The sequence below is a fragment of the Rattus norvegicus genome, chromosome 14 (assembly GCF_021556685.1).
Source record: "Rattus norvegicus strain SHRSP/BbbUtx chromosome 14, alternate assembly SHRSP_T2T, whole genome shotgun sequence".
NCBI classification, from domain to species: domain Eukaryota; kingdom Metazoa; phylum Chordata; class Mammalia; order Rodentia; family Muridae; genus Rattus; species Rattus norvegicus.
Window position 1 is genome coordinate 43,571,248 of NC_141547.1, and position 26,687 is coordinate 43,597,934.

The window sequence follows — 26,687 nt, forward strand, 5'->3', positions numbered from 1 at the left end:
GTGAAAGTGCTCTCTTCATGGTGCCAAGCTGCTCTCCATGACTCCAAAATTCTGAAACCTCCTACCAGAAGTTTGGAGTTGCCAATACCAGGGGATGACCATCAAGGAGAGCAGAAGCTGTAGAACGGAGGCAGCCTGAAGCTTGAAGGTAAGCTTCATATGCTGTCGATGGCTATCCAAGCCCTTTGGAGGTCTCTAGATGATCCCGAGTGGATCCCAGACATTAGGCAGCGAGTTATTCAAACAGTTGGACTTCACTTTGATTTGATTGTGACTGAGCCCTAGTTCTTTCCTCTCTGATAACTCAGAGTTATCTTTTTTCCAACTTTTCTGTTACTTCAGTTTTTTGTTTTGTTTAGTTTTTTGAGATAGGATATCCTGTAGTCCAGGCTAACTCTGAGTTTACTGAGTAGCTGAGGACGACCATTGACTCTTTCTTCCACCTCTGAAGTGCTTTGATGACAGACATTCATTACCAATTGGCTTACTGCTTCAACTTTACCTTCAGAATATAGAAAGTCAAGTAGATTCAAAATTGAGCATGCCTGTTTGTTTCTGAGGGACTCTCACTTAAAACTGAATTGATTATAAGAAAGTGCAGCTTAAATTCTCAGGATTTCTGATATTTAAACTGCAAGCTTATGAGGCTGTACTTTATATATTTAGAAATTTCATCTGGGAAACACTTTAATGGATGAATTATGGCAGTTAAAGAAGCAAGGCATTTTGGTCTATTGTTTTTAATCCTTGCCATTGAGCGTTGAGAGCTAATTGTAAGACAAAAAAAAAAAAATGCCTTCTTTTCTACCAAGAGTAGCCAGTCTGACAAGAGCCAATATTCTATAAATTTCTCCACCTTGTAAAACTTTTATGCAGATCTTTTTACTCTCTACCACCTGGTAAAAGGTTGTTTACACAAAGACTGGGCTACATTCCCAGAACTTGAGGGACTGACGTAGCCAACCTCTTCCCTCCTTTTTTCCTTCGTTCCATCACATCAATTTTTTCTCTTAAATTACTCTTTTATTACTTTATGTGTGTGGGCATTTGGCCTGGATGCTTGTCTGTGTACCACATGTGTGCCTATGGAGACATGAAGAGGGCATCGTATGCCTGGAACACAGTGCTGTGTGTGAGCTGCCATGTGGGTGCTGGGAACTGAACCTGGGTTCTCTGCAAGAGCAGCCAGTGCTCTTAATTGTGAGCAAATTGTGAAAGATTGTGAGGTTGGACCCCAGCCCATTGGCATTATTTTTTCTACTTTGCTTTAAAAAAAAAATCTCTGCCTCCCTTCTAATACTTATTCCTTCTAACATCCCAACACCAGGTTGGAGAGAAAGAAAGTTAGAGGGAAAAGGGGGTGTAGGTCTCTTTAAACTATTTCCTACTAAATAGGGTCATTGAGTTCCTTAGGGCAAGTCCAATCTTTGTCATGTAAGGCTATCTCCAATTTCTTATCTCTCTTTTCTCAACCATAGCAACAGCAGGAGCAGGGCAGGGGCAGGGGCAGGGGCAGGGGCAGGGGCAGGGCCAGGGGCAGGGGCAGGGGCAGGGGCAGGGGCAGGGGCAGGGGCAGGGGCAGGGGCAGGGGCAGGAGGAGCAGGAGCAGGAGCAGGAGCAGGAGCAGGAGCAGGAGCAGGAGCAGGAGCAGGAGCAGGAGTAGGAGCAGGAGCAGGAACCAACAGCAGGAACCAACAGCAGGAACCAGTAGCCATTTTCTTCTTTAGAGTGCATCCCTGGGTCTCTGACATCCATTCCCTCTCTAGAATCATTAGAATTAAACTATCAGAGCTGGAAGAATCACACCCCGCCAGAGCACCACAAGACAAATAGTCTGCTGCTGTGGATAATCTGAAGCAACCCCATATCCCACAACTTGGATTAAAACAAAAACATGTTTACATAATATAACTGGGTTTTAAAAAAATTTTTTTTATTAACTTGAGTATTTCTTATTTACATTTCAAGTGTTATTCCCTTTCCCGGTTTCCGGGCCAACATCCCCCTAACCTCTCCCCCTCCCCTTCTTTATGGGTGTTCCCCTCCTCATCCTCTCCCCAACAATCACGTTCACTGGGGGTTCAGTCTTAGCAGGACCCAGGGCTTCCCCTTCCACTGGTGATCTTACTAGGATATTCATTGCTACCTATGAGGTCAGAGTCCAGGGTCAGTCCATGTATAGTCTTTAGGTGGTGGCTTAGTCCCTGGAAGCTCTGGTTGCTTGGCATTGTTGTACTTTTGGGGTCTCGAGCCCCTTCAAGCTCTTCCAGTTCTTTATCTGATTCCTTCAACGGGGGTCCTGTTCTCAGTTCAGTGGTTTGCTGCTGGCATTCGCCTCTGTATTTGCTGTATTCTGGCTGTGTCTCTCAGGAGCGATCTACATCCGGCTCCTGTCGGCCTGCACTTCTTTGCTTCATCCATCTTGTCTAATTGGGTGGCTGTATATGTATGGGCCACATGTGGGGCAGGCTCTGAATGGGTGTTCCTTCTGTCTCTGTTTTAATCTTTGCCTCTCTATTCCCCGCCAAGGATATTCTTGTTCCTCTTTTAAAGAAGGAGTGAAGCATTCACATTTTGATCATTCGTCTTGAGTTTTATGTATAACTGGGTTTTGTTTTTTGTTTTGTTTTTTTTTTTTTCTTCTTTTCTTTTTTTCGGAGCTGGGGGCCGAACCCAGGGCCTTGCGCTTGCTAGGCAAGCGCTCTACCCCAACCCCTATAACTGGGTTTTTAAAAGACAACAAAATTCTCACTGCACCAGCCAGTTCTGGGGATTGCAGGTGGCATAGTCTCCATCTGCATTAGAATAAAAACCAAATGAAGTTCTTGTTCTGATGTGATAGTGAGTTTAGTTTATGTCTGCTGCAGCCTTTTCCCCAATAAGAAATTGCATTGTTATGGTGGTTTGAATGAGAATGGCCCTAGTAGGCTCATATATTGAATGATTGGTCACCAGAGAGTGGAAATGTTTGAAAGGATTAGAAGGATTAGGGGGTATGGCCTTGTTGGAATAGGTGTGGCCTTGCTGGGGAAGTATGTCACTGGGGAGTGGGTTTTGAGGTTTGAAAAGTCCACACCAGGCCCAGTCTCTCCCTCTCCCTCTCCCTCTCCCTCTCCCTCTCCCTCTCCCTCTCCCTCTCCCTCTCCCTCTCCCTCTCCCTCTCCCTCTCCCTCTCCCTCTCCCTCTCCCTCTCCCTCTCCCTCTCCCTGTAGATCAGGCTGTAGTTCTTACCTACTGCTTCAGCAGCACACTTACCTGCCACCATGCTCCCCTATGATGATAATGGGCTATGTCTCTGAAACTATGAGATGCTTTATGTTATAAGTTGTCTTGGGTCATGGTGTCTCTTCAATAGGACAGTGACTAAGACACCTGTCATGCTACTTTTGCTTTCTTTGTGTGTTCCTGTGCCACACTGAGATTATTCTTTGTTTCTAGCAGACCAAACACCCACTGCACATTTGGAATTTGTCTTTGGCTGTTAATATTTCAAGCAGTTAGTAACTGCAGACAGTGTTTGAAAACATTTATAGTAACCAGATATGGCAAGATGGCTCAGTGGGTAAAGGCACTTGCTGGTGTTTGCAAAGAAACCGCCACTCCAACTGAAGCATCTGCATGGGGCAAAGCTTCATCTTGATAAAGAGGGTGTGCTCAGAAAGGAAGATCAGTTGCACATTAACAGAAAACGTGTTTGGTTTTTATTCTAACTCAGGAGTTGGTGACTGTGTCTTCCCCATTGGGTGGGGTCTGTCCTTGAAATCATATTTGATTGGCTAGACTGAAAAGAGTTTGTACACAGGAAATAAAAGAAGAGGTGGGGGTCAGGACATTGCTTGTAGGAGAAAAAAGTCACTAACCGTTCAGGTCATCAAATTCCAGGAATGCAGCAAAGCATTTGTGTAACCAATGGCTTTGCTGGTGGGAGGGACTAAAACACTGGCATAGAAGTCTTACAATGTGGGGAAGATAAAAAGATTTGAATTCCTTGCTGTCTTAGGGTTTTACTGCTATGACTAGACACCATGACCAAGGCAACTCTTATAAGGAGAACATTTAATTAGGATTGGCTTACAGGCTCAGAGGTTCAGTCCAGTATCACCAAGGCAGTGTCCAGGCTGGAGGAGCTGAGAGTTCCAACTCTTGTTCCGAAGGCAGTAGCAGAACAAGTGGCATCCAGACAGCTAGGACAAGGGTATTAAAGCCCCCACACACAGTGACACACCTACTCCAACAAGGCTAAACCGCCTAATAGTGCCACTCCCTGGGCCAAGCATATACAAGCCGTCGAACTTGCCCTAAACACAAGTTTCACAGTATTTGGAAGAGAAGATTCATGTTTAATGTTTTACACCATCACGTATGATGACTTGAGTTTGATCTCCAAGACCCACACTCTGTAAGGACAGAACTACCTACTGAAAGTTGTCCTCTGTATCTTCCCAGTCTCTCTCTCTCTTCTCGCTCTCTCTCTCTTCCTGCTCTCCCTCTCTCTCTCTCTCTCTCTCTTCTCTCTCTCTTCTCTCTCTCTCTCACACACACACACACACATACACACATACATACACATGCACATACACAATATAATTGGATTAGCAATCTACGAGAATGATCATAGACAATAACATTGTTTTTCGTAATATTTGGTAAGTCAGAGATAGCACAAATGTCTAGCAAGTGAATTACAGTCTAGCTGAGTGTCTGATCCCCGTATACTCAGAGCAGCCAGCCTGTGGCCTAGGATTTATGGTCCTTCTGTTGCTCTCCTGATAGCCACCATCTGGTCACCACCAGAGAAGCCAGGTGCAGAGCACATGATCGTAGCCAAGACAAAGGGCCTTTCAAGAAAATTGACTTTAAAGTGTCTAAAAATATGATAACCAGATTGAGTCAGAGTGGAAGAGAGCAAGGTGGTGGTGGCAGTAGCAGTAGCAATAGTGATGTTACTGTGTGTGTGTGTGTGTGTGTGTGTGTGTGTGTGTGTGTACATGTGCATTGGAATGTCAGTATGTATTATGTCAGAATGGTTTGATTGATTCTAAGAAAAATGTTTCATGAAGTTTCATGTGTTTAAGGCTTGGCTGCCGGCTGACAGATTTTTGATAAATGAATCAGAATCACAAGCTTTGATTTAATTAATAGATTAGTCCATGGAATTCTTAGCTGAATGAATTATTATGTGGGCTCTCGTAGGGAGTAGATTGCTGAGGGAGCACTCTTAATGGGTATTTGTTCCTATGCAGCCTGTCCACTGTGAGATGAGCCACTTCGCCCTGCCATGTTTTGCACCATATTTTGCCTCACCAAGTACAGACCCAGCAGCAATGGAGCCACGTGACTATACACTGAAGCCCCTCAACATGTGAGCCCAATTAATCTTCCTTCCCTTAAGCGATTCTGCTCACATTTCAACACAGCAACTGGAAATGACTAATGCAGACCTGGCAGAAACATTACAACATAGAAAGCCATTAAATCAATAATTTTTTACTATGGATATAAGAATTACTGAGTATGTTAAGGTATTACTGCAACATTTATAAGGAAAAGAATAGACATTAAGATATCAAGGAAGGAAGAAGTAGAATATAGTGTTAAAAAGGGATAAAAGAGAAATTGTAGTCGGAGGGGATGATGGGGCAGGGCTGGGAGGGCAGGGTAGAGGAGGAACTGTGCCAAGGACCATTAACACTAAAGGGCTTTCGAAAAGTTGTATGGAAACCTACTACTGTACTAGCTTTCTAAGATGTATATTTATATAAAGAATTTAAAGGGAATTAGCATATCATGGGCAGGGGGACCAGTATCTCAACTAGACATCATATGCTACTACATAAAACCCCCAGCACTAGGAGTGAGTTACATCATTTTGAATTATTAGCCAAAGGGATCCTATAGACCCCACAAACGTTACAGGGTATTGCTAATGCTATTGGTTCTCCTCCACCACTGGACTGTAAGACCCTATTGTTGAAGACTACAAAGGCTTGTAGAGTATCAATGGATCTAGATGGTACTTAACTGGAAATTTCCCTCCTACTGGCTAGGGTTCACATAATCCTTAATGCTGTTCTTAAAGTATATGCTTGGGAATTCTATTCCTATTTCTACTGCTCAGGTCTTAAAATCCCCTTCCTGAGGATTCCCATGTGTATGTAAATTCATAGTATCCACTAGGAAGACAAGTCAGTTGATTCTTGGCGCATTTTCCCAAACTAATCTTTGTCCTTTCCCTCCCCACCCACCTGTTGTTCCATAAGCCTAGGAGTGGGTGAGAAAGAACAAAAGAGAGGGTCAGCAGAAAGGAATGATTACAGAACTACAGGGACTGAGCAGGGAGCAAAAGGATACATTTGCTCTAAGTACAAATTGAAGTACTCGATACATTTTATTTTAAAAGGAAGGGAGGGGGATGTTGCAGAGGGCCGACTTGCATTGTCTAAGTAAGAAATTTGCTTGCCTTGTATGCTGTATTCCTTAGAGTTTTCCCCTTTCCTTCATTTCACTCTAAAACAAATGATTTCATTCTTTTGCAAGGAGAACAGGAATGTGGATTGCGTCATAGTAAACCCTGTTTATAGACGTAACATTCACAAACAAGTTTCATTTGACCACAGAGACAACACTAAAGCAGAACCCCACATTTTCATAAGCCTTTTGTTTATGCTCATATCTTGTGCTGTTTACTGTCTTCCAAACACCAGAGTCCAGCACAGGATCTGGTTTTCAGAGAGCTCAACTATCATTTATGAAGTAAATGAGTGAATGATGTTTATAAACCAGGGTGCCACTGACATTTGTCCTTTGGTTTTTGGTTATTATGTTGTAGGTTTACATGTATTCTTACCCATTGGTAAACATGAAAAGCAGCTTCAAATCTGGATGAAGCCAGACCCTCTTTGTTTCTTAAGATAATTTCTTCATCCTCCTTGTTTATCATTTAGCTCAACAGTCCTTGCTAGAAGGCGGCTTTATTAGGCAAAGTGACTCAAAATGAAGAAGTCTCTGTTCTGGGTAACTTTTTTTTTTTTTTAGGTCAGCCCCAAACGGAAGTGAGGGTGAGGTGAATCTCAGGAACTTGAAGTAGAGCTGAGATGAGAAGCAGGAAGCAACATAGTATCAAGCTACGGATGGAAACACATTTGTGTCATGTGAGTGGACATGACAGAAACAGCTTTCCTTAAATTATTTGTGGCAATAGTGATCACCTTCATTTTAGTCCTGCCAGAATTTTTCAAGACACCAAAAGGTAAGTAAACCATGGCAATCGAGCCCTCCTTTCTTACTTTAGAGTACATTGTCAGCTAGCGGTGACAGACAAGATCTTTCTGGGCATATGCTGTGTGCGCTGAGATTCAGTGACTTAAACGCCTTTAAGTAAAATGAGATACCATTTTTTAGTTGCCTGCTGTCTAGCATAGTGACCTTAGGACTTAATTATGGTTACATTTGAAAAGGAAAAGAAATATTTAAAGTCTGCTTTTATATTCCAGACACAGGACTTAAGAGAATACCATTTTATGAGTTTGATCTTTGAAACTGTTTCCTTCTTTCAAAATAATCATATGTCTGCTTTTATATTCTGGAACTACCTACTAGGGAAAATGACATTTATTTATTTTAAAAGGATCCATTTGATCATAAGGTGAGGCTAATAATTTACTGCTGGTTTTAGAAAAGTGAGAATAATTTTAGTATTTTTAATATACAGAAAAAACCAAATGGGTACAAATATAGACAGGTATGAGTGTGTTTGTGAGCATTGGGAGCAGGCAAAACCCCTTCTGAGAGCCCTTCAAAGAATTGTTATATGATTGTTGAAACTTCAAGGTAGAGAAATAAAAAATAAGAGAATTTAAACTATTTTTATCTATTATTAGAAGATTGGAAAACATGTTATTGTGGGTATTTAAGTGATAATTGTGCTCATTAAGTCTTTAATAAGAAGAAAAAGTTAAAAAAATCCACTGTTCTATTACTAAATATAAATCATATAAATTTACTGAAACAAGAGAAAAACATTTGATATCTTGCTGCAATGAATATTTATTGTTGAATATATGCAAAGCTAAGTGTTCAGATAAAAATACTTTTGCTAATTATATTTGATGACATACTGCAATGATTATTTAATGTCGCATATTAAATGATGCTAAGTAGCCAGATAAAAATATTTTTTCCAAATAAACACTGTAACTGCAATTTTTACAAATGATCGAATTTAAATTTTTTCTTGATATATATATATATATATATCAAAAATATATATATATATTGAGCAAGCGTAGTGAGTATTTTTGATGCTTATTTTCACCCAATGAAAATGTGTCCTAAAGAAAATAGAATAGAGACAAGTTATTTTTAAGATATTTTGGACTGAGGGTAAAAACGTGTTTTTAGCTAAGCTGGGTCTGCTCTGTGTTTATATTCCTATTCCTTTGACCAATAGTTTGAATCGAATGAAAATCAGGCAATTGGCACACACCGTAAGAGATCCTACTAACGATTGTGAGGAGACAGGAAGAGACAGCGGCATTGTTCCTTTTTTCCACTAGTACTTGCTAGGGGTGATACCAGAAGACCAGTGCTGCCCAGGGAAATTCAGAGCTGTGTGGGGAGAGCCTGGTGGGCCTTTGATTTTGTGAGTAGAAGAAAGCATTTTCTTGCAACTGAGGAAGCAAGGTTACTCCCAACTACGCTACCAATCTGCTTTTGTTGGATGAAACCTTTAAGATGGAGACTTGGGAGGCTGGAGAGGTGGCTTAAAGGGACTGGCTACTCTTCCAGAGGACCTGGGCTCAATTCTTGGCACTACATGGCAGCTCACAATAGTCTAACTCCAGACCCAGGGGCTCCTATACCATCTTCTGGGCTGTGCAGCCAGCAGACATGCACACCATGCACAGAAATATCTGCAGACGAAATACACATATAAACTTTGAGAGGGAGACTTGGTTAAACCTTAGATAGATCCCCGTGGTCTTTAATTTATTCCTTCTCTTATCCATGGTGTCTCTGTTCTGGGAAGGTGAGGCTTACAAAAAGAAAGGCAAGTCTCTCATAAGGGGTTTTCAGTCATGAAGAGAGCCAGAGGTCAAGCAATTAAGCTCAGCCCCGTAAAGAGTAAAGTGGGATGTAAAAGGGAGTTGTGAGAACATTAGTGTTCTTTCCAGGACTATGCTCAGAGGAAGTTTCTTCTGTTCCCAGTTGCCAAAAATAAATAAATAAATAAATAAATAAATAAATAAATAAATAAATAGGCAGAGTTCCAATAATCCCCCACAGGGGGATTCTTGCTCACAGAAGCACTTTCCAAGAGAAGTCATGATTCTTACTGATTTTCAACTAAAATGTTCACATATCAATATCTCAAAACTTTATAAGAGCAGACACCGTCGGGCATTACAGAGTTTGTAGCAAGCAGGACAAGAACGGCGCAGATGAATACACTGCGAGTCTCATTACGTCTAGCTGTTTTGATGTTGCTTACTTTGAAGAGTTAAGCTCGCACAAAATAGGTTCACTGGCTTTCATTTCTCTTCCCTGTCACACTTTCTGGTGGAAATGGTAGTATAATGATCAGTAAATGGAGGCAAACCGAAAATGAAGGACTTTTCCTTGTGAATTTCAGGACAACCCCTCCTCAGCTCCACAGTGCATCTCCACTGTGTTTATGGCGCTATTACAAGTCAGTGTATTGACAGGGTTGCAACAAATGAATGAAATGTCCTTGTTTTCAAATTGGGCACTTTATGTTCTTTGTCTTGACTCCTTCATAAAAATGTAATCAATTACTCCTAATAAGGTTTAGGCCATATGGCTATAAACTTTGAGCTGGTAGAGGTCAAATTGTGACGGCCAGGATGCTCTCAAACCCTTAGGTTCAAGTGATTCTCCCACTTCAGCCTCCCAAGTACTGGGACCACGGGTGCTCATCACCACTGCATCTGGCTCATAATTTAAAGTGTGTGTGTGTGTGTGAGTGTGTGTGTGTGAGTGTGTGTGTGAGTGTGTGAGTGTGTGAGTGTGTGTGTGAGTGTGTGTGTGAGTGTGTGAGTGTGTGAGTGTGAGTGTGTGTGAGTGTGTGAGTGTGTGTATGTGTGAGTGTGTGTGACTGTGTGTGTGAGTGTGTGAGTGTGAGTGTGTGAGTGTGTGAGTGTGTGTGAGTGTGTGTGAGTATGTGTGAGTGTGTGTGACTGTGTGTGTGAGTGAGTGTGTGTGAGAGTGTGTGTGAGTGTGTGAGTATGTGTGAGTGTGTGTGAGTGTGTGTGAGTGTGTGTGTGAGTGTGTGTGAGTGTGAGTGTGAGTGTGTGTGTGTGTGTGTGTGTGTGTGTGTAGTGGAGTGCATGTGGCAGCCAGAGGACAACACCAAGCATCTTTCTCTATTGCTCTCCACTGTAATTATTTTAGGCAGTGTCTCTCAGTGAACCAGAGCTTATGAACTGGTTTGACTGGTTCCTGCCTCTTTTCAACCCCCAATTCTAGGGTCACTGATAAGTGTCACCATGCCTGTTATTTTTAAGTGTGCTGGGAACTCAAAGTCAGGTCCTAACGCTTATATGGCAGGGACTTCAATGACTGAGCCATCTCCCTAGACCTCTACCTCAACATTTGTAAAAACTCTTAACAAATGCATGTGACTACATATACCAGGCCCAGGGCTAAATATTTTTACATGTGACTCATTTTTAACTGATTCAATATTCAGTTAATCTACTGGGAGTGCAGTTCAGTGGTAGGACATGTGTTTGGCAGGTATAAAGCTCTAGGTTTAATCTTGAGTAGCTGCTGCCCCATGAGCAGAAAAGGAACTGTACCTTGACTTCCTGTCTTACGGAGAGCTTTGAGATTGTTGACAAACACTCTCATGCCAGGCTTTGACCCAAGTTCAGAGAATCTACACTGAGGCTGCAGGCTTGTCTGGTAACACCTTTACCTACTGAGTCATCTCCTTAGCGCTATTTTTAGTTTCTTGAGAAACAACCACACACATTTTTAAAGTGGTTGTGCCAGTTTATATTCCTACTAGGGGTACATAAGGATTCCTCTCTCGTGGTGTTCTCACAGCATTTGTTACCACTCGCTTTCTTCCGACTGTGCTAAGATAGAATCTCAACATAGTTTAACCTGTACTTCCTGATGGCTGATGGTGTTGAACACAGATGTTTATTGGTCATTAGATATTCTTCTCTTTTAGAACTCCCTGTCAAATACCTGTTTATTGATTGGATTTGTGTGTGTGTGTGTGTGTGTGTGTGTGTGTGTGTGTGTGTGTGTGTGTGTGTGTGCAGGTGATCATGTGTATATGTGTTTAATTTTTGACTTCTTTATAGATTCTGTATATTTATGTCAGATGTATAATTGGCAAAGTTTCTTCTATTCTGCAGGCTGTCTGTTTATTCTGCTGTGCAGAAGCTTTTGAACTTCATGAAGTGAGGATACCACTGTGGCTGAGCCTAGTAAGGGTCCTCTTTAGAGATATAGACTGTGTAGCCCCACTGAATTTTCATGGGGCAGAAAGGGAGCAAGTTATCTCCTTGGCCTCGTTTTATAGAGCACAATTCATACTCTTTAGAATTCTACTTTCGGGCTGGAGAGATGACTCAGTGGTTAAGAGCACTGACTGCTCTTCCAGAGGTCCTGAGTTCAAATCCCAGCAACCACATGGTGGCTCACAACCATCTGTAATGAGATCTGATGCCCTCTTTTGGTGTGTCTGAAGACAGCTACAGTGTATAATAAATAAATCTTTGGAAAAAAAAGAATTCTACTTTCATGAATTAATTACTCCACAGACTCCACCTCCAAATATCATCGTACTGGGACTTGAGTTCAGTAGAAGAGTTTTAAGGGGATACCGACAATACATTGAGTTGGTTATCTAGTTTTATAAGACAGTGCTAAATATTTTCTCCAAATGATTATGTTAGCACTGTTCCTAGTAGCATCAAGTATCATGAAGCTGCACATACAATATATATACTCTTATGTAGTCCACATGTCCCTTACAAAGTTTACTGACAATCTGCCAGTTGGAAAATAGCTAAAGCACTAGGGAAACAAGGCTTAACTTAGAGTAGTTATCTGGCAAACAATGGGAAAAATGTCTGGCTATGGAGACATTTTTGTTTGTTTGTTTTCACCTTGAACAAAGTAATGGGGAAAACCTCACTGACAGTTTATACACATCTGACATAATTTGGATGCTGAGATCTATTATGCACAAGGTATAAAAAATTCAATGAAAGAAATAAATTGAAGGCATTTTGGATCAATGGTGCCATTAGACACCCAGCAGAGGCAAATACCAATATTCTGTAGAGGAAGAAAAGAAATCACTTCAAACCAACCCTCAAATAACTCCCAAAGAAAATAAGCTATTAATCAATACATCATAACACACAGGTAGACTGAACAGACAAGAATCAACAGAAACAACAGACAGCAGGACCAGATCTTGAAATAATATTATAAATATTACTTATAGTTAAAGTATTATAAATAAATACTTAATTGTTTCAGTAGATAAGAGAAACCATCAAAATTACGGATAATAGAAGCATACACTTGGATCTTTTTTTTTTTTTTTTTTTTTTTGGTTCTTTTTTTTTCGGAGCTGGGGACCGAACCCAGGGCCTTGCGCTTCCTAGGTAAGCGCTCTACCACTGAGCTAAATCCCCAGCCCCCACTTGGATCTTTATTTCATATCGCATGTGGAGCCAACTCAAGACAGATTTAAAAGCATTGTAAGACCCAGGACTGTAAAACTGTTAAAAGAAAAGATTCTTGACTTGTTGATCCCTGCCATGACTTTTAGAAATGTCATCAAAAGCAGAGGGAACAAACATTTTAAGATAGACAAACTGAATTCCATCAAACTAAAAGAAAAAATAAAACAAAAACAAAAACAAAAATCTAAACAGTCAACAAGGAACACAGCTATGGACAAGAGAAAGTAAAAGTATTTCTAAGACAGGTGTTCTGTTAAGCTGTATTCACCATGTTGACTACCACATTGTAACAAAGATTAAGACCTAACTTTCCATCTTCCCAAAAGGTTCTCTCTTGCTCCAACCTATAAGAACCCTTCCACTGCCAAGTATTGTGCATTTTCCTAAACCTCATATAATCACGCGACTTGTGTAGCTTATTCAATTGCGCAAAAGCACCCTTGTGATGGTACTTACAGTTTCTTCTGTTTGTCACTGATAGTCCCTCCTACACCAGAGGTTGTTTTTAGATTCACTATTTGCTGGAAATGTGGATTGTTTTCAGTTCTTGGCTCTTACAACATTTGAAAGATACCATAAAATCACGTGCAGGTAAACTAGAAGCATCTGGTCATGTGGATGTTTTTATTTGTATGTGTAAATTCCGAGGAGTGAGGTTTGGGGACCACATGGTAAGTATATATTTAACATATAAGAAAATGAAATCTGTTCCCCAATGTAGTTGTGCTATTTTGCATTCCTATCAGGAATGTATGAAGCCACACTTCATAACATCGTTATTTTGAACAGATAAAAATGGAAACGACCCAAATGTTCACTCTCAGAAAATAGATAAATTGTATAATATATTCATTCATTCATAAGACCCAACAATTTAACTACAGCTGTGCAAAGCCAACATGACCAAAACATATTAAGGAAAAAGAGTAAATCACAGAAGAGTATATATGGTAATGCTATGCATTTGTGTGCATTTAAAATGTGCCAAGGTGCAGGGGGCTGCTGAGAATGCTTGAAGGTGTTGGCAGCAGCCCGCTTCTGTGTCCAAATTAGGACATAGAAATTCTAATATTTGCTTATTTTCATTCTCCCTGCCCCCAGATAGGGTTTCTCTGTGTAGCCCTGGCTGTCCTGGAATTCATTCTGCAGACCAGGCTGGGCTCAAACTCAGAGATTTGCTTGTCTCTGCCTCCTGAGTGCTAAGGTGAAAGGTTCATGACACCACTGTCGGGTGTTGTGTTCATTCTTCCATGGGCACAAAGCATCTTGTACAACATACGTGTGAAATTTAAGTTATACTGTAAAAGTTAAGGAAGGAAAAATACAGATCTCTAGTGTGATTCACTTTTCTTTGAAATGGAGAAACTAATTGGCCTGAACCTCCTACTCTGCCATGCGTTTTCCTAACTCTATTTAGTATTCTGCATACTTCCATAGAGAAGGTGCCAACTTGGTACTGAAGTAATTCTTGGATGCATTTGCATCTCTCAGAGTGGGCAGGTAGATGTCTGACTCTGGGAATATTAATGAAGGTAGTTAATTCCCAAAGCCCTGTTTATGGAGATGGGAATATGACCCACGATGACTAAAGTGGCTGGAGAGGATGATTTATTTCTTAAAATTATACCAAGAAAGGCTGCATCCTCTATTTATTCCTTTTCCAATAGAATTATTTAAAATTGAAGTTAAAAAACCACATAACAATCTGATAGCCAAATATAGAGGGTACTTCATTCATTCTGGAAAGGTCGACTGGCCACTTAATTGAATAAGACCGCAATGCTGGCAGCAAAATTGTCTTACTCTCCTTTCTAGGTCATGTCATAGCAATATAAATCCAGGAAGTTGAAGATCTCACAAGATCAAAGGGCCAGTGAGCAAGATGGAGAGGTGGCAGGGAACACAGGCGTCATGTGTTTTAGTAATATGGAGAGATCCATGAGCGTGTTCTGTCAGTGTGTGCACGGCTATCCACCTCCTTTGACCATTGTTACTAAAGGGAATAATTTTTTAAAGATTTATTTATTTATTTTATGTATATGGGTACACTGTAGCTGTCTTCAGACACACCAGAAAAGGGCATCAGATCCCAATACAGATGGTTGTGAGCCGCCAGGTGGTTGCTGGAAATTGAACTCTGGACCTCTGGAAGAGCAGTCAGTGCTCTTGTTACAGTTATGACCGTTTGGCAATTTTTACTGCAAATTTACTTGAATAAAATTCTGTTCCCACAAGAAAAACCTTAATTAACAATTCAATTTTGAAATCTCTTCACCTTTAAAAACTACATGTGAATTATTTGAGAAATACTTTTAAATACAGAGGGCTAGGACATGAGCATTTAAATTATTAACTGACAGTACAAATTATGAGTCATCAAATGCTTATGGAATTACTATTAAAATATAAACTCCACTAATTAAAAATGTTTTTAACATTAGTCACTAGTTTGGCTTCCTTTTGAGCCTGAGCCAAGGTGGGACTAAAAGTAACTGCTTTGAAAGTGGAGCTCTTGTCTCCTTGTGCTCTGTGGCATTTAGAGGTCCTAAACTACATTTCAGAGAAAGGTGAAGAAGTCTCGGAGAGGTAGGATTGACCATGTCACCTATTTCAGATCTAAAGAATAGCTGACAGTGTCTGAGTCACTGGAAGATGTGTTATCTAGTCCTTAATTGGTCACACTGCTAAATGAGTATTCTCAATTGCACAATGACCTCAGATTTGTTCATACTGATTAAATCACAGGTAAGCCCTAGTCTAGGCAAAGGATGCACTTAAAATTTATTTATTTTTATTTTGTGTGCATTGGTGTTTTGCCTGCATGTATGTCTGTATGAGGGTTTAAGATCCTCTGGAACTGAAGTTACAGACAGTTGCTGTGTGGGTGCTGTATTAGCTTGGTCCCTGTGCATTTAAGTTGTTTTTTTTTTTAATCTGGAACACAGGATCATATTTAAAAATTTGAAGGCCAGAAGAGGGCATTCAGTGCCCTGGAACTGGAATTACAGATGGTTGTGTAATTAATCACCAGTAGATGCTGACACTTGAACCTAGGTTCTTCAGAAGAGTAGCCAGTGCTCTTAACTGCTGAGTCTGCATTTTAAGCAATGCACTGTGGTTAGGCAGAAACACATGATAGGAAGGAACTGATCACCGATGGTTGGGAACAAGACTGTCAAGTCTCTTTGTGGTGGATTTGGTTTAACTCTGGTATTATGTTAATTGGGTTCCCAAAATTGAACCCAGATGAGATTTGGCCTGTATGACGAGAGTCCCTGCCCCCACTTGGCTCTTATTGGTAAATAAACTTGTTGGCAGCCAATACCTGGGCAGTGAGACAGAGGTGGGACATTAGGATTTGAGGGCAAGAGGAACGGGAGAGGGGGGAAGTTTTTTAGACTCACCATGGGCGCAGATTGGGAAGGAATCCAGGCTTGAGAGCTGCAGAAGAGAGGGCATATCGATTATGTAAGAGACAGGGAAGAGCAGCCCCACTGGGTCTAGGGAAGCAAACATGGAATACAGATTTTAGAAAGTAATAACTCAGTAGTATCAGAGGGGAGGTGTTACCAAGGTGGAAGTTTGGAAGTGGCCTAGACATTGAGCTGTTTAAGGCATATTAAAATAGAGGGCTGTGTTTGCGTGTCTTTCATTCGGGAACTTAGAACACTGAGGCAGGCAGCAAGGAACTCATGCCACACTGCTGGGTGATTAGAGTAGAGGATAACTTACTGCAACATCCTTTTCTACTTGTTCTCACTCTTTCCTTGTTCTCACTCTTTCCTTGTTCTCACTCTTTCCTTGTTCTCACTCTTTCCTTGTTCTCACTCTTTCCTTGTTCTCACTCTTTCTTTCCAGCGAGTCCGTTCCTTCATTAGAGCTTACTCTGTTGGGGATTCCACTACAGGGAAGATCGGCTGAGACATCCAGCCTTGCAGACTGAACAGCTGCTGGATTCTCAGACTTGCCGTCAGTAAACAGACACTGTTGGTCTAGCTGGACTGCAGCATATAAGCTGCTCTAATAACATACATACATATACATATATATATGCAAATTACATATTTTTCATTCACTCTATCAGTTTGTCTTTCTAGAGAATCCTGGCTGATACAGAGGGAGCTTTGACAGAGCTAGAAGAGTAGAAAACAGAGACGCAGAGGAGACACTGGGGCATATAAGCCAATGAACACAGGCAGCTACCAGGAGTTAGGAGTTAGGATTTCTGACTGTTGACATTAACATTGCACTTCTGGCCACCCAAACCAACAGTTTTTCTTATTCTGAATGGCCACGGTTGTGGTACTCCTCTCTAGCAGACTCAGGAAGCAGACACAGAACTGCCGTGCAGATTTTGTTACCTGTTTTATCAGATCCATGCGGTTGACTATTTGATCATGGATAGATTCAGGCAAACTTTAGATTTGTCTGTTATTTTTTCCCCAGGGGCTGGAGAGATGGCTCAGTGGTTAAGCATACTTACTGTTCTTGCATAGGACCCAAGTTCAGTTCCCAGTCCCCATGTCAGGCTACTCTAACTCTAATTCCAAGGGTTCCTATGCATTCTTCTGGCCTCCACAGATGCACGTGTGACATATCACACACACACACACACACACACACACACACACACACACACACACACGCAGCACATGCACACAGGCACACAAATCCTTTGAAAATTTCCAGAAGTGGGGATGGCAAAAATGCCAGTGTTTCTAATCCCTTCCCTACATGGATATTTGTTCTCTGAAAACTAGCATGGACTGTTGACACGTTTAAAAGAGAAATGCTTAAAGGGGGTAGATACTAATTCTTGTAAAAACAAAGCCTTGTCGTGGACTAGTCATCCTCTGCCCAGGAACAACGGAGAGCTTACTTTGTGTTTATTCAAATGTCAACAACTCAGAAGTCCATAGCTGAAGAGAGTTCTGTTTTATTTCTCTGCAGAGAGAACACTCGAGCTCTCCTGTCTGGAAGTGTGCTTCCTACCTAATTCCACCTACCCACTTTCCTCCTTCAATTTTTCTTCTGTGGCTTTTCTGCAACCAGCAGAGGAAACACAGACTATTATGGGAATCCTTCCAAATCACTCCAGTTTCCAAAGCTTCGCTGAGATTTGCCAAGGCATCACAAGTGGATTGCCAATGTGCTCCTTGTGTTTGGTTTGTGAATCCAAAGGAGACGTGGATTTCACTTCTCAGGAACAAACATCAAAAGGTAAACACAAAAGAATAGACTGATATTTACCAAGTCTAAATTAAGTTGTCCTGGGGGGTGGGTGTGGGGGGAGCAAGCATTCCAGGGCTGGAAAGCTAGCTCAGTTGGTAAAGTGCTTTTTGCCTTACAATGTAAAGAATGGAGTTTGAACTCCAGGACCCACATGAAAACTGGGCACTGAGGCTGCAGGGATGGCTCAGCATCTCTTTCGGAGGACCAGCATCCCCACACAGACCAGCACCTACACAGAGCAGCTCACCCTACCTGTTAGTCTAGTGCTATGGGATCTGATACATTCTTCTGACCTCTGCAAGCACTGGACTTGTGTGTACATGCATGCACACAGATGCATAATAAATACCAAATAAATATTAAAGAAAAGAAAGGGCTGGCATGCTGGAGAGGCTGCTTGTAATAAAAGAAATGCCAAAGTGGTAGGCACTGACGGTCACGGGCCATACAGCATAGGCTGTGGTGGAGTTCTAGGTCAATGACAGACCCCGTCTCAAATAGAAGTCAAACGGCACCTGAGGAATGGCACTCAAGGTTGTCTCCCAACCTTCAAATACCTGTGCTTGCCTGAATATACTGTGCACCCCCCAAAACATTCTGTTTTAATATCTAGTGACCCTGGAACACAGTGATGCGGCTTCTAATGAGTGATTTCACAGGGCCTTGTAATCTTCATGAATGTTAGTTTAACCTATTCAAGACAAAATACTCCTTCATGAAATCCATCAGAAGGCCAGTGTAATTCACATGTATTTGCTAGCTAAAAGGGTTAGCTGGGAAACCCTTTCAATTAGTGACTGTTTAAAATAAATTCTAAAAACAAACCAACAAAAAACACTTCTAAGTAAGGGCTTAGCAATCAGCCACTGGGTATGAGCTGTCTTTTGTCTGGCTCTCTGAAGGGCCTCTTGAGGGCAAGACCTATGACTATATTTACCACCATATCCTGCCTCTGGATATCTGCCAGGAGGTGATCTTGTGGAGCAATTGGTGATTAGACTGTTCAGTTTCTGAGGAACTTATTTACTATGTCCCAAACCGACTGGGAAATCTCACGATCAGAACAAGGACTCCCCACTCTCAGCAGTGTTTATCCATCCATTGCTCACCCTGACAGGAGTCAGGCCATTTCTGATTATCATGCAAATTTGCATTTTTTATGATGACAAGTGAGGTTAACCATGTTTGAATACACCCACTGGACGTAGATCTTTTAACAGATGCAAAAGTCTGTCCATGTTCTGTGTGGGTTTGTTTGTTTTGAGACATGGTTTTCTTAGGCTTCCCAAGATGGGCTTGAACTCACAGTATCCAGGGATCCTCCTGCCCCAGCCTCTGGAGTAGCTGAGACAGCAGGCGTTACCATTACACCTGACATTTGCCCATTTTAAAATCAGGTTGTCTGTTTTTCTCCTTCCTCCTCCTTCCTAGACGGGAATTCCTTGCCTAGCCTGCACATTCACTTTTATCAGTTATACACTGTGAATCCTTCCTCTCATCCTGTGGGCTGGCTCTTGCTCTGTGGAAGGTTTCTTTTCTGTCGTCTTCCCGCTTCCGTTCATCTAGGACTTCCTTGCAGCAAGGTAATCATAAACTGGGCCTTTTCACAGTGATTCAAGTCTCTGTTCTTAGTGTCCCAAAGGACCGGGGGGAACTGTTTCACCTTTTCCTGCTTGGTGATCAATGCCACTCCCCCACCTTTCACTTGACTATCTTGAAATTAGGTCTGGGGTCTCGAAAAAAATGACCACAAAATCCAAAGTATTTCAGCAAGGCAAAAAGGTTTGCTTTTATTGAAGGGTGTGTAGCCTTAATCAAACAAGCAAGCATGTCCTCCAAGAGTCTCACCTGACTTTTATTTCTAACTCCAAGGGGTCCTGTATCTCAGTGGGAGTGGTGGGCTCTGCCCTTGCCTTCTGCTGCTGGCTGACTTGAAGCAGCAGCTGAGAACTCAGGCAGAATGCAGTGCTGAGCCCATACCCTGATCTTGGAAAACTGCTGACTGGGGAGGAATTTTTTTTCCAGGCCATAGCTTTACAAAGTTCTTTAAAGACAGAGCTAACCGTGTTTTGTTTACATCTTTGATAGAAAAGACAATGTGTTTCATTTACATGGCCCCAACTAGAGACAAGTCTAACTCTCCACCACTCTATGGGGAGGGAGTTAAACCCCCCTATTTGTGGGAAGTCGGTAAAGTTTTGGGATAACTTGTGGTGTGGAATGAAATGTATCCTCTCAAATTTTAATATGTTGGAGTATTAACCTTCAATACCCGAGGCTATGACATTTGGAGCAAGACTGTGGTACATATAGTTTTCTTAAGATGAGATCACTGTCCTGGAACCTAGCCCAGTATGACTGATGTCCTTTTAAAAAGGAGAAATTTGGGCCAGGGAGGTGTTCATTCTTAAAGTGCTCACCAGGCAAGCACAAGGACCCAAGTTACATCCCCAGAGCCAGAAGGAAAAGCCGTGTGTGTGACACACATTATATAAAGGGGAAGTGGAGACAGAAGGATCCCAGGGGCCTGATGAGCAGCCGGTTAGCCAAGTAGCAAAATAACAAAGGTTTCCTTCTGCCCCCTCCAGGCACATGCAGGCACACACACCAGTTTACCTGTAGACACACTATGCCCATACATAGACACAGAGAAACACACATATGGGAAACCACGTGAGGATGAAGGAAGTGACTAAGACCGTGTTTCTGTAAGCCAAGGGAAGCCGATGATTTTCAAAAGTTACACATTGGATAGTTAGTTGTAGAAACTTCCCTTTCTATTTTGTTCTTTAGAAAAGAGGAGATTTCAGTCTTCGTTTTGTTGTGATTGGTTTTCTTGAGACACGGTCTTATAATGTAACCCTGGGTGGCCCGGTACTGTCCTACGTCAGCATCCTGAGGATAACAGGCATCACTACGCCCAGTGGTACTTATCTCTGAATTGTGTTTTCTTATTAGATAACGCCATTCTGCAAATAACCTGTTCTTAACCTCTCTGTAGGTCTTGTTTTGAGGGGATCAAAGGAAGTGAAGGCAAGTGACTTTTACTCACCCTGTGAGTATTTTAATGTCACCGTCGCTCTTCTAGCTGATCCTGTGAAGGAAGACACTACCTGTACTCCTGAAGGCCATCCTGGAGAAGCCATAGCTTTGGATGAAGATCCTGTCAGGAAAAAGTCTCTCAACCACACTTGTAGATTTATGAAAAATACAGACAATTGCACTCACATTTTCTTGCACCTAGAAATGGATGTAAAGTGTAAGTCTGAAAGGAAATTAGAGGAAGAAGGAGAATTTTGGTATCTATACATAAAATTAAGAGAGAGCTGTGACGTTTGCCAGAAGTCAAGTAGCTGAGGAGTTTTGCTGCTGAGATAATGTAGCCGGAAAGAGCATTACTCTGTTTATCTGTTTGCTTTTCCTTCCAAAATGAGTTTTTCATGAGCCTCGGCCGTGACCGGAGACAGAGGTGGTTATGTCTGGGTTGTGAAAAACGTGACCTGGGACACTAGAAAGGGATCTAGAAAGAGTCTCTGTCCTAGGATAACTGTAGTTTGTCTGGTATCTGTGCTTGAGGAAGAGCTGACAAAGTCAAAGTTTCTCTTAAAAGGTGAATATCCATATATAATTAAAGCTGGCTTTTAGCCAACCCAACACATCCTCTCTCGGCGCTGACACAGACCCGGTGACAGTAGTTTTCTGATGTAGTCCTGTTCGGATTAGGCCCTTGGAGGTGGGGGGTCACTGGTTGATTCTGAGGGGAAAGAAGGTCAGACATATCTAAGTTCTGTTCAAGGCTGACTAAGTTTCTAACTCCCTGTTCTGAACCCCACAGTTAATAGTTTTTACTAGGCACTGTGCCCCCACCTCACCCATAAAGTCATATTATTAGAAAGAATCGTATGATGCAGCCATTCACTGAGTGCCCTCTGTATGTGGAGCAGAGTTCTGGGACGGGGGCCCGTGGTCAGATGAGCATAAAACTAGAGAAAGAAATCACCTAGAAACAAATGCCTTCTGGTGATTCCAAAAAGGGGAAGTTTCCCCATTAGAATGCTCTTTATAAAGCCTATTCATCTTATGGGTAATTATTTTTTAATTGTGTTTATAGTGAACAGATATAGAAGGTGTAACCTCCTCCAAATGTTCCCTCACAGGAATCTCTGGGGACATTTTCTATCCAAGCTGTAACAGCCTATCATCTGGCAGAAGCAGGGTTTGATCCCTCATCTCCCTGGCCACCCATCCAGCTCAGCGGGGTCCTCTGTCTCTGGCAGCCTTCACGTTGTTGCCCCATCTCCAGGGCTCTTGCCTTTGTTGATTTGAGGGCATATGTGGGATCCCATGACCAAGACGATTAATGGCACACAGCTCTGACTCTAGGGCTGCTGCCCTGTGGCACTCTTGATGTACAATAAGAACATTGATATTGGCATCGCCTGGAAGTGAAATTAAATGCCAGGAGTTTGAGTTGAATGGGTCCCTGGGAGCCACTTGGCCAATTTCCTCACTTAGTAGCTTCATTTCATACAGTGGGAAGGTGTTCAGGGGAGCAAGTGACTCTGTTTCCAGTTAAGGCTGCAAACACCTTCTCCATTAAAGCATGCACCACAGCACTGCCTCTTATCTGAGCTACTACCTCATTGTGTAGAGTGTGTGTGTATGTGCGTGTGCATATATGTGTGTGTGCGTGCATGCATGTGCATGTGTGCGTGCGTGCATGCGTGCATGCATGTATGTTTGTAGAGGTCAAAAGACAGAAATCAGGAGTTGGTTCTGTCCTTGCTCCCTGTGAGCCATAGAGATGATAGAACTGCGTGTTGGCGAGTACCTAAGCCTGCTACTAGTCTTTTACTGGTTTTCATAGTATTTAACTTTTTTTAAAATATTTTTTTTACAGCTGTCACTTGCTCCATGAAGATCACTTGGTACGTTTTAGTGCTATTCGTTTTCATGCTAGGTATCATCTTTATTATCTACAAAATACTTGAAGAGCACAGGAGGGTGTGGAGACGGCAGAGTAAGTATTGAGAACTAAATGCGCTTTGAGGGCTGTCTCCTGAGGGCATCCCTTTGCCCAGGGAAGCACAAGCAACACCTGTTTGCCCCCTTTTCTTTTTAGTTCAGTTGGCCACTTACTGTGTACCTACTATGTATAAATGCTGACTCCAGATACGCTAAGAGATTGCAGGTGTAGTGTAGAGACCAACACCAGACCCTGCAGGCCTTTCTCTTATATGGAAAGGCTCACGGACAAGAAGAAGGGCAGGGTGAAGAAGGAGCTGTCTGGGTGGAGCTGGGTGGAGAAGAAGTGAGGGCAGAGAGAGGCAGAGACATGGTGGTGACCTTTGCAGAGTTAGAGACCCTGAACAGAGTGGTTTCTAGGTGACAATATAAGTATGGACAGTCACTAGTAAGTTTGGGTAGGGCAGAACTGAAAGGAATCTTTTAAGTCAGGATGGTAGGAGCAGTGTTAAACAGCTTCAGTAATTAGTATGACCCGGGCATCACCTATCAGGAAAGACTGTGTGTGGGTGCACATACACTGGCTGCATATCGGACTCGACCAGCACTTCTTATGTGTGTGGCTGATCTCTCAAAGAAAGTATGAAAAGAATCACCAGGATAAGAGGCTCTGAAGACAAGTAGACTCAAGCCAAATCCTCATCTCACTGTCTATAGCTTTGAGTGCATGACCATTGCACGACAAGACTTTCCTCTTCTGTCCTACAGGGTACTTGCTTCTACCACATGGAGGAGCTGGGGTAAATGATGAACTAAAAAGATCTCCCCCCCCCCCTCTCCTTCCCTCCTCCCTCCAGGGTTTCCCTGTATATCCCTGGCTGTCCTGGAGCTTGCTCTGTAGACTTGACTAGCCTCAAAGTCACAGAGATCTGTCTGCCCCTGACTCCCTAGTGCTGGGGTTAAAGGTGTGCACCACCACCACCACCACCACCACCACCACCACCACCACCACCACCACCACCACCAGGCATTTTCTTTCCTTTTTTTGGTTGGCACAGCCAGTTCTTGATGAAGGATTGCAGTGTTGTCCAGCAAGCTCACTTCTTAGACTTTTATGTTCTCTGACATGCAAGGCTGTTATTTATCGCAGCAACAGAATAGCTAATGCTCACCTGTAGATAAGCAAAGATGCCATTGACTCTTTGGATTAAACCTTTGTTGCAGGCATTTTTTGAGAGTAGGTTCAGATCAAATCTTATCTCTGATACCATAGTAATAAAGGCCTAAAGCGTCATAGTTGATGACATGACACTTTGTGTATTTGTAGAATAACAATTTTCACCAGCTGATCAAATATTTTAAAAAAAACATGGCTAAACCTTTTATCCTGAGCTAGTTCTGGCACCCATAGGGCCACATGGCACTGCAGGGTACTTTTATCTCAGCAGCTCCACGCTGACCCCAAGTACTCTCTGACCCAGGGGGTCCACAGGCCATGCTAACGTGGCATGCTGGTCTCTAGTGTTAGTTCCAGCACCCATGGGGCCAAATGGAACTAACCATAATTTATCTCTAATTAGTATCTCTCCTGGTGGCTCTCTGCTAACTGTGAACTCTCTGGTTCCAGCTACCCAGTAAAATCAGAGCTCTGGAAGTCCAGCATGGACTGGCCTATCATGGCTCCCTGCCATGGACTCTGCTCACACTCCCAACAACCCAGTGAAATCATGACTCAATAAACTGTAATTTATCAATCAGATTTATACATTAAATTCTCAATCCACAATACATCCTCACAATGAACTCACAACCAATTGATAAGGATATAAACCACCCACCTAGATAAGATAAATTTGCCTACAAAAATCCATCCCAACCACCTTGGCAATTCAAGGACAACCAGATCTGGGTCGTCCTCCATCTCCATCTAGATTCTCTCCCTCCTTCCCCTTCTCTCCTGCCTTACAAAAGCTTTGTCTTATCTTTTTACTGTTCAACTTGACCTAACTTATGCCAGCCCTCACCTGCATATAAATATCAACCTACAGATCAAAGCATGTATCCTGGATGGCCTTAACTGTCGACTTGACATGATCTAGAATAACCTCAGAAGGAAGTCTCAATGGAGGTGTTGCCCAGATCAGACTGGTCTTTGGGCGTGTCTGTGTGGTGGTAGGGTTGTCAATTTTCTTAATTGACATAGAAGGAGGGCAAGCCCACTGTGGGCAGCACCATCCCTATGTAGGTGATTTTGAACTATATAAGAAAGTATATACTTTTAAGAAAATATAAGCCAGTCTGCAAGCCAGCTAGCAAGCAGCACCCCCTGTGGTTCCTGCTGTACTTCCTGGCTGTGAAGTGAGTTTCCTGGTGGAGGTAACACCATGCAGAATATTAGCAAGCAGAACTGCCTTCACTTCCCTCAATGCTAGACTATTGCTACCAGGAAGTGTAAGACAAATAAATCCCTACCCCAAGTTGCTTTTTTTTTTTTTTTTTATTAACTTGAGTATTTCTTATATACATTTCGAGTGTTATTCCCTTTCCCAGTTTCCGGGCAAACATCCCCCTCCCCCCTCCCCTTTCTTATCGGTGTTCCCCTCCCCACCCTCCCCACATTGTCCCCCTCCCCCCAACAGTCTAGTTCACTGGGGGTTCAGTCTTAGCAGGACCCAGGGCTTCCCCTTCCACTGGTGCTCTTACTAGAATATTCATTGCTACCTATGAGGTCAGAGTCCAGGGTCAGTCCATGTATAGTCTTTAGGTAGTGGCTTAGTCCCTGGAAGCTCTGGTTGCTTGGCATTGTTGTACATATGGGGTCTCGAGCCCCTTCAAGCTCTTCCAGTTCTTTCTCTGATTCCTTCAACGGGGGTCCTATTCTCAGTTCAGTGGTTTGCTGCTGGCAATCGCCTCTGTATTTGCTGTATTCTGGCTGTGTCTCTCAGGAGCGATCTACATCCGGCTCCTGTCGGTCTGCACTTCTTTGCTTCATCCATCTTGTCTAATTGGATGGCTGTATATGCATGGGCCACATGTGGGGCAGACTCTGAATGGGTGTTCCTTCAGTCTCTGTTTTAATCTTTGCCTCTCTCTTCCCTGCCAAGGGTATTCTTGTTCCCCTTTTAAAGAAGGAGTGAACCATTCACATTTTGATCATCTGTCTTGAGTTTCATTTGTTCTAGGCATTTAGGGTAATTCAAGCATTTGGGCTAATAGCCACTTATCAGTGAGTGCATACCATGTATGTCTTTCTGTGTTTGGGTTAGCTCACTCAGGATGATATTTTCCAGTTCCAGCCATTTGCCTACGAATTTCATAAAGTCGTTGTTTTTGATAGCCGAGTAGTACTCCATTGTGTAGATGTACCACATTTTCTGTATCCATTCCTCTGTTGAAGGGCATCTGGGTTCTTTCTAGCTTCTGGCTATTATAAATAAGGCTGCTATGAACATAGTGGAGCATGTGTCTTTTTTATATGTTGGGGCATCTTTTGGGTATATGCCCAAGAGAGGTATAGCTGGATCCTCAGGCAGTTCAATGTCCAATTTTCTGAGGATCCTCCAGACTGATTTCCAGAATGGTTGTACCAGTTTGCAATCCCACCAACAATGGAGGAGTGTTCCTCTTTCTCCACATCCTCGCCAGCATCTGTTGTCCCCTGAGTTTTTGATCTTAGCCATTCTCACTGGTGTGAGGTGAAATCTCAGGGTTGTTTTGATTTGCATTTCCCTTATGACTAAAGATGTTGAACATTTCTTT

The 26,687-nt window shown here is 42.4% G+C and overlaps 1 protein-coding gene across 5 annotated transcripts in view; it reads left to right on the forward strand.

Moving 5' to 3' along the window:
• Positions 1-5,034: 5,034 nt before the first annotated feature.
• Positions 5,035-26,687, forward strand: part of Tmem156 (transmembrane protein 156) — a 37,740-nt gene continuing 16,087 nt past the window's right edge. For 3 of the 5 annotated variants that reach the window (NM_001419206.1, NM_001419205.1, NM_001025138.2), the window contains 4 exon segments: positions 7,108-7,249; positions 17,682-17,951; positions 20,965-21,222; positions 22,864-22,983. In NM_001419206.1, the coding sequence (NP_001406135.1) occupies positions 7,162-7,249; positions 17,682-17,951; positions 20,965-21,222; positions 22,864-22,983 (736 nt within the window). In that variant the 5' untranslated portion in view covers positions 7,108-7,161. 5 annotated transcript variants of the gene reach the window in all.